The 11,795-nt window shown below is 37.6% G+C and overlaps 1 protein-coding gene across 1 annotated transcript; it reads right to left on the minus strand.

Annotated features, from left to right (window-relative positions):
* Positions 1-2,215: 2,215 nt before the first annotated feature.
* On the minus strand, positions 2,216-11,003 carry LOC145795357 (F-box protein At3g07870-like). Its single transcript, XM_082879496.1, has 3 exons — positions 9,904-11,003; positions 6,345-6,552; positions 2,216-2,744 (listed from the first exon to the last, which is right to left on the minus strand). Exons 1-3 carry the CDS (start codon positions 10,869-10,871, stop codon positions 2,382-2,384), a joined length of 1,539 nt encoding a protein of 512 aa, XP_082735622.1. The 5' UTR covers positions 10,872-11,003; the 3' UTR covers positions 2,216-2,381.
* Positions 11,004-11,795: the final 792 nt, after the last annotated feature.

The following is an 11,795-nucleotide window of genomic DNA, read 5'->3' on the forward strand; positions in this document are numbered from 1 at the left end:
TAATAATTTAAACACATGTATTTAAAACAAATTATATTTAGACCAATAATATTATAACATATGTGAATATCGAGCTCATTCTAATTGTAGTAATATAATTTGAAAAAGAATTTACATTTGAAATTTAAGGAGTGAATATTGATCTTATTCCAATTATAATAACATAATTTAAGTAAGAATCTAAATTCGAAATTTTATTTTAAGAATATAAAATTAATCTATAAACCAATCATATTGTAACACTTATTAACAAAAAATTAAACAAAATAAAATTAAACACCTCCCGCCTAGGTATAAATATTGTGGGATTTTTTTTTTTTTAAATCTCAATGAAGATTAATTTAATTTATTGAAAAGATTAATATGCTTTGAAAGATTTTTTAATTGAATAGATAGTTGTAAGAAAAAAAGAAAAAAAAAAGAAAAGAGTGATTTATTGATATGTATGATGTGATATTTTGCTAATGGAACTGAATTTGTTAATTTTTTGACATTTTTGTAACTTTTTGGCTCATGTCAGATGAGTCCTAAATAAAGGCTTTGTTTAACGTTTTACCTAAGGCCTCGTTTGGTACTTAAGATTTTAGTAAAAAAAATTAAAAAAACATCATAAGTTGTTTTATTACACTCTCTACTTTTTTATACATCTTTTAAAAAAAAATCAATTAAAATAGTCAATTTCCAAACGAAAGCCTAAATTTAAATAAAATTTTGAGAAGGGTTGGAAATGAAAATGGCCTTTCTGATTTAATTTTATAATATTTATTAATATATAATTTTGTTAGATGATTTGAATTATAACAGCAATGCTACATCCCACTAAAAATGGTGCTCTAAAGCACCACTAATGAGTTGGCACCCACTTTAAAAAAAAAAAAAAAAAAAACAAGGCACAAAAACATTGTGGCAGTAGGTCCCACCCACTGTCACATCATTAGTGGTAGCACTAATTAGTGCTCCCACTCATTTTCCGAATTATAATACCATTTCAGGATTGAACTAAGAAGATATTTTAGGTCTGAAGTTGAGTCAGACAAAGCATAGGCATGAGAGATTTTTTGAAATTTCTAACTTATACCCGACTAATCCAATGTTTGTCTGCGCTTATCTTCAACTCTATTTTTAATCAATCATATTTTTTAATGCATAATGTCAAAAAAAAAAATAAAAAATTAGTGTGTGAGAGGCTATTATTTATTATTTATTTTTAGAAAACAATTAGATTTGTTAATATGAATATGCATTGAAATTATTTAGTTGATTAATTTAATCAGATAATTTAAATAGCAAATGAAAAATAAATTACTCACACCAAAAAATAGGCTCACAATTTTAAACGTAGGAAATATAATTGGAAAAAAAATCATAAGGTCTAATGTAATCTAACCAATCATTACACCATAAAGACAAAATGATAATCACAACTTACAAATCAACTTTAACAAAATCTACATTGTAAAATTCACAAATTTGCAAGAATGCTGGTGTATTCACCATTTTCGCCCTTCAATGGATGATTAGATTTACCAAAACAATTACCAGTGTACGAAAAAATAAAAATATGTATAAAAAGCCTTCAAAGATTGAACAGTTGATTGCACATGCAATCAATTACAAAGTTTTTACCACTGATTTTCAATTAGTTTATTTTTATATATTTTTTCATTTATGTGCCATTTTTCACAGAATTATCTGCTGCAGAGTTGCTTTGCATTGCACCATCTATATTTTTGTAGTCTTTCATCTTTAGCCAATGGTAAATGTAAACAACATACACATCATAGTTGACCTTGAACTTTTTTAAAAGTACAAAATATGCATAAAGTCTTCTTAGAACATCTCCAAAGCACTAGGCATATAATACTTGTTAGTTAAAATGTCTAGTGTGATTCATTTTTTTCAATTCCAATGCACTAGGCATATGATTAAACATTTTGGCTCAACTCATATTCACTAACTGCATGTAACTGGCCTTCAACGCTAAGCAAAATGTATTCAATCATTAGAATCATTTCCCTTCATCTTTGTTGTTGACGTGACATTCTATAAAATTAATAGTATTTGGATAAATAGTTAAAATAAAGAATATGATTGGAGTAAAAACATAAAATAATTGATAGGCAAAATAAAATATATACTTTATAGTAATATTTAAATAGGTAAAATGCCTACTACCGTTGGAGATGCTCTTAGCTATTACAAAAACCACACAAAATAGCAAATAGCATCCACAGTAATTTTAAGAACCTAACATCCATTAACTTACAATACAGTAAATAAAAGGAACTGTCTACAAAACACATAATACAAGTTATGCAACCACCATAATGCAAGTTATACAACCACCACCGAAAAATCAAACACTACCAGAAAGGGGAGTGTTATAACCAGGGTAATGTGCTGGATAAGAGATAAGGTAGTGTTTGGCCATAAGTCATCATCTTCTCCATCTTGATCCAGGCTACCCGAGACTCGTCATTAGGCAGCTTCACAAACAGCATCATTTTGAAGGGATTCTTGATTAGTTTCGTGCCAAACAAGTACAATGGATCTCCCTGTGTAACCCCGGGGAGCATCTTCAACTTCTCAAGACAATCCTCTTCTGAGACCTCTGAATTCCCCACTACGATTGTATGCTTTATTGTCAGCTCATTCCTCCGTCTCCGCACTGCATCACACAATTCCTCCGCCAGTTGGGATATCCTCAAGGCATCACTTGTCCTCGGTTTCTGAATTTTCCTCTCCTGCAATTTGAACAAGTTCAGTAAATAATAATAATAATAATAATAATAATAATAATAATAATAATAATAATAATAATAATAATAATAAAGGTAAATTACATTAAACACCCTCAATTATGATCTATTTTGAGTTGCCCCCTAATGTTTAAAACTAAACACTTAACCTCCTCATAGTTTCATCTTTTGATACAAAACCTCCTTCGGTTAACAATTTGTTAGGTTTTTAAACAGAAGCATGTCATGAGAGTGACACATGATTGAACAATTGAGTCATTAGAACAAAAATAACCTTACCACTTATTTTTGCATAACCAAACATGGCCTTAACACTATATATTTATCTATACATACATATATATATAAGGACAAAGAGGAGGATGGACGACGGTGGCAGACGACATTGAGGGTAAGAGGAGGATGTTGAATTGGATGATGGAGGGAAGAGAAAGGTGTGGTCGGTGGTCACAATTGACTAAAGGGACTGGATAAGGCAGGAGAGGCGGCTGGTGTGGGTGAAGGAGAGGTGGCTGGACAGGGAAAAGAATATATTGGCAGTGGTGAGAAGGGAAGGCAACAGGTGAGACAATGGAAGGAGAGATGATTTGCTCAAGATCTCAGAGATCAGGGTCCACCGATGACTCACAACAACCATGGCAGCCATGGCTATGCATTTAACTTGGTAATGAGATGGCATTGGCTTAAGAAGATAATGGTCAAAGCCTACAATTTGTAAATTAATAATTGTTGTTAACAGTGTTTTATAACATTTATAATTCACATACATAAAGGGGGTGAAGTGTTGAGTTTTAAACGTGAGGGGAACAACTCAAAAATGAGTTTCATAGTTGAAGGGGGTTTAGTGTAATATACCCTAATAAATAATAATAATAATAATAGTAAAGCAATCCAATGCACAAGTTTAATACTTTGAAATTTGAATATCTAAAGGTATACTTTTGAATTGTTTTGTGAAGATAGTAAGGACAAAGATGTTATTTTCTCCCTAAAATGCCATCACTTTTTCGAAAATCAGCCATATCCTACAACCACACCCGTGTTTCACAATCAAGTGTTAATGAAAAGGGAAGTGCAATTGCAACATATGTAATGTCCATCATACAAAACAATGATCAGGGCGACTACTATGCTTTACACTTAGTCATAGTTCCCTATTAATCCCTAGCAACATATGTAATGTCCACATAATAGTAAGGTGTATCTAAAAAAAAAAAATACTTAAAATTTTAAAAATATTTACTAAAAACAAAAAAAAACATGCAAAAACAAAAAACTCAGTTTTCAAAAAATTTAGTCTAAAAACCTCAAACCAAACACACTTTATATATATATATGGGTTTAGAACCTCAAGAAATTATATCATATCTCCAACATTTTTAAGCAGAATTAAAAGCTGCACATCTTTTGATCATGAGGAAGTAATACAAAATCTTAAAAAACACATTAGCCAATTTTGTTCAAGACAAAAATTTCAACAAAGTTAAAATAGTAGACAACAAAAATATATAACAAACAAATTTAAAAAAGAACACGAACATTCTCCAATTATAACACATACAAGAGCTTTCATAATAGGTAATAGAAACTCAAACAATTTTGATTTCAAAAATTTACCTTCACAAAACAAAACAAAAAGAACAGAGAAATGCACCATCAAGCTTTCACCTTTGGCAACATCCTTGAGGGAAACAAAGCTCAGAATATGAGCAATCCCATAAAATTCTGATTTGATCCCATAAATATTTAGCTTCTTAAAACTACCCAACTTAGGATTATACAACATGAGAACATCCTTGTTAACAAGCATCAAGATTTCCCCACTCTTTAGCATCATAATTGGCTCATAAGAGCCCCAATTCCCGCTCTTACCAATTCCACTTTCAATTACCAACTCTTCCAAGACTCCTTGATCCCATAATCTTTCATTAACCATATATCAATACAAAGAGGACTAAAAAAATCACAAATGGAGAGACAATCTTGTAGCACACCCACACGTATATGATCAGGAAACTCCTCATGCAGACCAAACTCAGGAGGTTCACAAACAACCCAAAATTGCTCGCTCACAAAATCCAAAATACAAATGAAGCCGGGACTATCACATGCAAAATTAAGCCAATGAAGAGCTCCATTGACGAAAGAATTGAATGAGTGATTTGTCAAATAGCAAGGAGCACTCCCTATGTTTCTCCACAACCTTCACCAATTGTGTAAATCTTAGCCTTTGCCTCATCACGATAAGTACAAAACTCAGTAATGGGATCAAAAGACTCGACAACCCGTTGAAGGAAAAACCGTATCGCCTTGTATTGGTTAGTCTTGGGACTAAAACCAAGAGCATTGACAGTACGATGATACTTAATCCCATCATATGTTGTCCATGGTAAGATAATGTAGTCACCCAGAATTGGATTGCATACGAAAATTTCAAATCTATTACACAAGGAAAGCAAACCATTGCAGGCGTTAACTATTTGGTGTCCAAGAAGTGGGAAGTTAATTTTGGGGTTGAGTTTCAATTGGGCTTCGTGGAGATGGATTTTATGGAGGGTTTGGAGGTCAACCAAGTGGAGTTTGTTCGATCCACGGTTGCGGTAGAAGGATTTGAGCAAGAGGCTGACTGGTGATCTTGAGAGGTGGAGATTGAGAAAGTGAGGGTCTGAAATGAGAGAAAGCCAGTGTTTGGAAACAAGTTGGCAAAGGAAGAGGGTTTTGATGGGGAGTCTTGAGAGGATTTCGAGTATGATTTGGGTTGGAAGTTCTTTTGGTATGGAGTACTTCTTCTTCGATATGCTCTGTTTCATCATGGTCACTTCTTGTTAAGATGGAGGCTCCGGCTGTTGTTTCTCTTGAATGAAAGGTTTAGAAAGGACAAATGTAGCTGTTAAATTTTGAGGATGCAAATGAAATTTGAAACATTTGGGCGGTTAATTTTGGAGGGAGCTAAAGCAACTTGAGGGAAAATAAGTGAGAGTCTAACTTATACTTTCCTCAAGCATTAGCCCTGTGTTCTCTTTTGCTTGCAGAAAGGTCCCTTGGACTCTTATGGTGTGTTTGGTTGAGGGATTTGAGGAGGGATTTAGAAAGGGAAAGGGAAAAGGTGTGTGAAACTATGTGAAACATAGGCATGATTTATTCACATTTCACCTACCTTTTCCATTTCCCTTTCCAAATCCCTCTCCAAATCCGCCAACCAAACACAGCATTAAGACACCATCCTAAAACATAATCATCAACTAATAGTATATAAGCATTAGGCCTTGAGAAACAGTGTCACATCTCCACAAAATATATATATATATATATATATATATATATATAAAATAAGAGAATTAAAAGCTGCACATATTTGGGCATGTGGAAATAATACACAATCTTATTAGAAAGCACAAACAATTTCGTTCAAGATGAAAACTTCAACAAAGTTAAATATATATATATATATATATCAAACAAACTAGAAATAGAACAAAAATTTTCTCCAAGTATAACACAAACAAGTGCTTTCATAATAGATACAAGAAACTCAACCCATAAAAAATTTACCTTCAAGAAACAAAAAGAAAGAAAGAAACGTACCGTCAATCTTTCACCTTTGGCAACGTCCTTGAGGGAAACAAAGCTCGGAATATAAGCAATCCCATAAAATTCTGATTTGATCCCAAAAATATTTAGCTTCTTAAAACTACCTGACTTGGGATTATACAGCATGAGAGTATCCTTGTTAACAAGCATCAAAATTTCCCCACTCTTTAAAATTATAATTGGCTCATAAGAGCACAAATGCCTGTTGAATTCACCCCATGTGAAGGGGAAATTGTCTTGTGAACACACCTTGGTTGGTCAACAAGGAAGTAGGCTACCAACCATGTCAAAGAAGGAGGCTGCCGAAGTCAAGCATGGAGGCTACCCAATGGCACTCCCACCTACTCCAAGGTGTATAAAATGGAATGGTGATGGTGAGTTGTAGACAAGGGCAAATGGCAAAACACATTGCTGAGAGAAAGGCACAAAACACAGAGAGCTAGTGAGAGCTATTTTCTGTTTGTCAGAGAGTGTGAGTGAGTGTGTTATATAGAGAGACAGTGAGTTGAGAGTGTGTAATCTCCTCCATTTGTTGATATATAACAACATCGCTCCCGTGGACGTAGGCCGGTTTGCCGAACCACGTTAAAAATCTTGTGTTTTTGCTTGTGAGTGTCCCCTGGTGTGCCCACGATCCGCAACAATTGGTATCAGAGCCCGGGTGGAGAAAAATCGAGTTTTTTCCGAAAGTGTCCAGATTTCGAAGTGGTCGAAATCCACTTTTGAGCATACCAGGAGGAAGGTCAGGAGGAGAGGAGTCCAGAACAGCAAAAACAGAGCCCAGAAACCTCTCCACGCGCCCTCACGCGCTCCTAGAAGTTGGCGCGTGAGTCACAGTCTCGACACGCGCCCACACGCGCCGTTAGGGCACCCGGCGCGTGGTCCCACTCTCATCCACGCGCCACACGCGCTGACGGAGGAAGAAGACGAGTGGGGGAAGGCGCGTGTAATACACGCGCGTACCACGTCAGCCGACACGTCAGCCACGTGTCAGCCACGTGTCAGACACGTGTCAGCCCAGTCAGCCTGAGCCGCTGACCAAGCCGGGTTGACCAGCCGTCAAGCCGCCGTTGACCGCGCCGCCTGCGCCGTTGACCGAGCCGTTGACCTGCCAATCCGGAGGAATTATCTGGTGCTTCTCAGGCGCACCAGATTCAGCAAATCTGAACCGTTGAAACTGTTTTGGCTAGATCTAGGCCAGTCGGAGTCCGTTTTTGGCGATCCAATAGTGAGTCCCAACTATTTGGAGTATTCCGGACACATCCGTACGGTTAGTTTTTGAATCGGAGGCATTCAAAATCTTTTGGCTAGATCTAGGCCATTCGGAGTCCGTTTTTGGCGACCCAATAGTGCGTTCTAACTATTTGAAATATTCCGGACCCATCCGTACGGTCAGATTCTTACATCGAAATTTCTTTAAAAAGGGAAGAAATTTACAATGGCAGGAAAAGGCGCAAGTTTCATGATTGAGCCTTTTAATGGTAGTAATGACTTTACCCTGTGGCAGCAAAGGGTGAAAAACATTTTAACACGAGAAGGTCTGGTGAAAGCTCTTCTCAAAAAGTCCAACAAACCGGAAGACATAAAGGATGACAAGTGGGAGGAGTTGAGGGAATTGGCAAACAGTACAATTCAGTTGTATCTCGGGAACAACACACTCCGGGAAGTCATCAGTGAAGTAGATCCGGCGGAGCTATGGGCAAAGTTAGAGATGAGGTACAAGTCAAAATCTTTGACAAACCGGTTATCTCTAAAGAGGCAGCTATATACACTTAGAATGCCAGAAGGTGCGAACCTCACAGAACATCTGGACGAGTTCAATAGGATCACAATGGAATTGGACACCATTGGAGACAAGACCCAGGAGGAAGATAGGGCTATGATCTTGCTGGTCTCTCTACCTGCATCATATGAGCATCTCAGGACAACTCTATTATACGGGAAGGATGCTCTTGGACTGGATGAGGTGATTGCTACGCTCATTTCTCATGAGTCGATGAAGAAACAGGAAGGTAGCAGTAGCAAACACCCAGAAGGAAATGCCATGGTTGCCTCAGAAAATGAGCAAGGCAGAGGTAGGTCCAATGATAGACGGGGTAGATCCAAATCAAGAGGACGTTCGCAATCAAGGTCAGGCTTCAGGAGAAAGTGTTATTACTGTGATCAGGAGGATCACCTCATAAAAGACTGTGCAAAGCTCAAGGAGGACAAAGCACAAAAGGAACAGGCGAGCTCATCAAATGTCGCTGCTGCAGTAAATGCTAAGGATGAGTATGCATTTACAGTTTCGTCGAGTATGACGAAACCTGACTGGATCTTAGATTCCGGAAGCACATATCATATATGCATGGATAAGAAACTTTTTTCTACATACCAAGCCAAGGATGGAGGTATTGTTCGAGTGGCTAACAACACTGTGAGTAAGATTGTTGGCATGGGAACAGTACGGCTGAGAATGGAAGATGGAAAAATTTTCACGTTGGATGGAGTCCGACACGTGCCAAGACTGAAGAAGAATCTAATTTCCTTAAGTATGCTAGACATGAAAGGTTATAGCTTCACATCTAGCAAAGGAAATCTCAAAGTCATCCATGGAGATACGGTGATGCTACATGGACGACTGGAGGGGAATCTGTACAGGCTTGTGGAGAAGGTTGTGACAGACGGAGCTACTGTCACTTACCGGGCAAGACGTACAAGACATGCACAGAAGAGACATAGGGCCCAGCAGACATGGCAACCAAAGTGTACAAGAACGCATGGAGGCAGTTCGGAGGTGCACAAGACGGAGCCATTGCGGCCAATTTTAAAGACAGCTCAGAGCAAAGAGACCAAGACAGCAAAGCATGTCCCAGGAAAGAAAGTTTCTTTTGCTCCTGAATTAGAGACATATTGGGATCTCTCCAAGACTGGATGGAAGGGAGAGATGCCGTCTCAAAGAGTTGCAAAGTAAGCTTTGCATGGCACCCCAGTGAGGGGGTGCCGGGCACTCCAGGCAAGGGGGTGCAAGCATCTCAGTGAAGAGATGCAGACTTTGTTGAATTTGGGCGTGACAAGATTAGCAGCAGTGTGTGCAGTGGATCACCTCACATGGGTTGAGGGGGTGATTTGTTGAATTCACCCCATGTGAAGGGGAAATTGTCTTGTGAACACACCTTGGTTGGTCAACAAGGAAGTAGGCTACCAACCATGTCAAAGAAGGAGGCTGCCGAAGTCAAGCATGGAGGCTACCCAATGGCACTCCCACCTACTCCAAGGTGTATAAAATGGAATGGTGATGGTGAGTTGTAGACAAGGGCAAATGGCAAAACACATTGCTGAGAGAAAGGCACAAAACACAGAGAGCTAGTGAGAGCTATTTTCTGTTTGTCAGAGAGTGTGAGTGAGTGTGTTATATAGAGAGACAGTGAGTTGAGAGTGTGTAATCTCCTCCATTTGTTGATATATAACAACATCGCTCCCGTGGACGTAGGCCGGTTTGCCGAACCACGTTAAAAATCTTGTGTTTTTGCTTGTGAGTGTCCCCTGGTGTGCCCACGATCCGCAACAATGCCCTCTCTTACCAATCCCATTTTCAATAGCCAACTCTTTGCTCCAAGACTCCTTAATTCCATAATCTTTCATCAACCATATATTGATACGAAGGGGACTAGAAAAATCACAAATGGAGAGAAAATCTTGTAGCACACCGAGGCGTATATGATCGGGAAACTCCTTATGCAGACCAAACTCAGGAGGTTCAGGGACAACCCGAAATTGCTCGCTGCCAAAATCAAAACAACAAATGAAGTCGGGACTATCACCTGCACAATTAAGCCAATGAACAGCTCCATTCACGAAAGAATTGAATGAGTGATTTGTCAAATAGTAAGGAACACTCCCTATGTTTCTCCACAACCCTTCACCAATTGTGTAAATCTTAGCCTTCACCTCGTCGCGACAAGTATGAAGCTCAGTAATGGGGTCGAAAGACTCAACAACCCGACGAAGAAAAAACCGTATCACCTTGTATTGGTTAGTCTTGGGACTAAAACCGAGAGCATTGGCAGTGCGATGATACTTAATTCCATCATATGTTGTCCATGGTAAGATAATGTAGTCACCCAGAATTGGATTGCATACGAAAATTTCAGAATGATCATTACACAAGCAAAGCAAACCATTGCAGGAGTTAACTATTTGGTCTCCAAGCGGTGGGAAGTTAATTTTGGGGTTGAGTTTCAATCGGGATTCGCGGGGATGGATTTTATGGAGGGTTTGGAGGTCAACCAAGTGGAGTTGGTTCGATCTGCAGTTGCGGTAGAAGGGTTTGAGCAAGAGGCTGACTGGTGATCTTGAGAGGTGGAGATTGATGAAGTGAGGGTCTGAGATGAGAGAAAGCCAGTGTTTGGAAACGAGTTGGCAAACGAAGAGGGTTTTGATGGGGAGTCTTGAGAGGATTTCGAGGGTGATTTGGGATGGAAGTTCTTTTGGGATGGAGTGTTTCTTCTTCTTCTTGTTGGGTATGCTCTGTTTCATCATGGTGTCTTCTTGTTAGATGGAGATTATTTGTTACTCTTGAATGAAAGGATTACAAAGGAGAAATGTAACTTGTTATATCTATATATATTGCAACTTTGGGGAAGGATGGAATTGAAATATGAAACATTTGGGCGGTTGTTTTTGGAGGGAGCTCAAGCAGAGGGTCCCTCTCCTCTCTAATATTTGAACTTGGGAAAAAAAATTGAGGTGAAATAGATCGCAGGAGGGTTGGGGATTGTGAGACCTTTCAATGATACGGGAAAGACAGTGGAACAGTAAAAGATCTGAGACATTTACCTAGACAAGAGATTACCATGAAATTTTTCCGAAAAGTTAACCATGAAACTTATCCGAGAAGTTAATCATGATTAACAGTTGTTCGGGATAAACAAAAAAAAACAAAAAAAAAAAAAAAAAAAAGTGCATTTTTTTACCAATATATATTTAGGTATTGTTTGAAATGATATAAATAAGTATATTTTTTTTATATTTTTATAAAATATGGATTGAATTTGGGTTGGGTTTAAAGTGTTATTTAGAGAGATGATGTGACTTAAATAGGATAGTAACTTTTTGACTTTTTAACTTTTTACAAACATGCCAAACTAGCCCTTAGGCTTGGTTTGGAATACTTAAAAAAATATTAAAAATTAAAAAGTTATTAAAAAAATTAAAATTTATCATTATTTAGTAAAAAATAATAATAATAATTTTACACACAATTTATCACAACTCACGGTTTGACGTTGCCCAGGCTGTTGTTGAGTTTTGTGGAAAAATTGCACAAGCGAAGTGCACAAATAAAACAGTATTGTTCCGCCCATGGGAGCCTATCACGAGTCCCGTTTTGATAATCTGAATCGTTCAATATATAGAACTCGTCGAGTTCTAGATGTTTATAAAAAATCAAATTGATCAGATATC

The sequence above is a fragment of the Camellia sinensis genome, chromosome 7, assembly GCF_055761805.1.
Source record: "Camellia sinensis isolate YWXY chromosome 7, ASM5576180v1, whole genome shotgun sequence".
NCBI classification, from domain to species: Eukaryota; Viridiplantae; Streptophyta; class Magnoliopsida; order Ericales; family Theaceae; genus Camellia; species Camellia sinensis.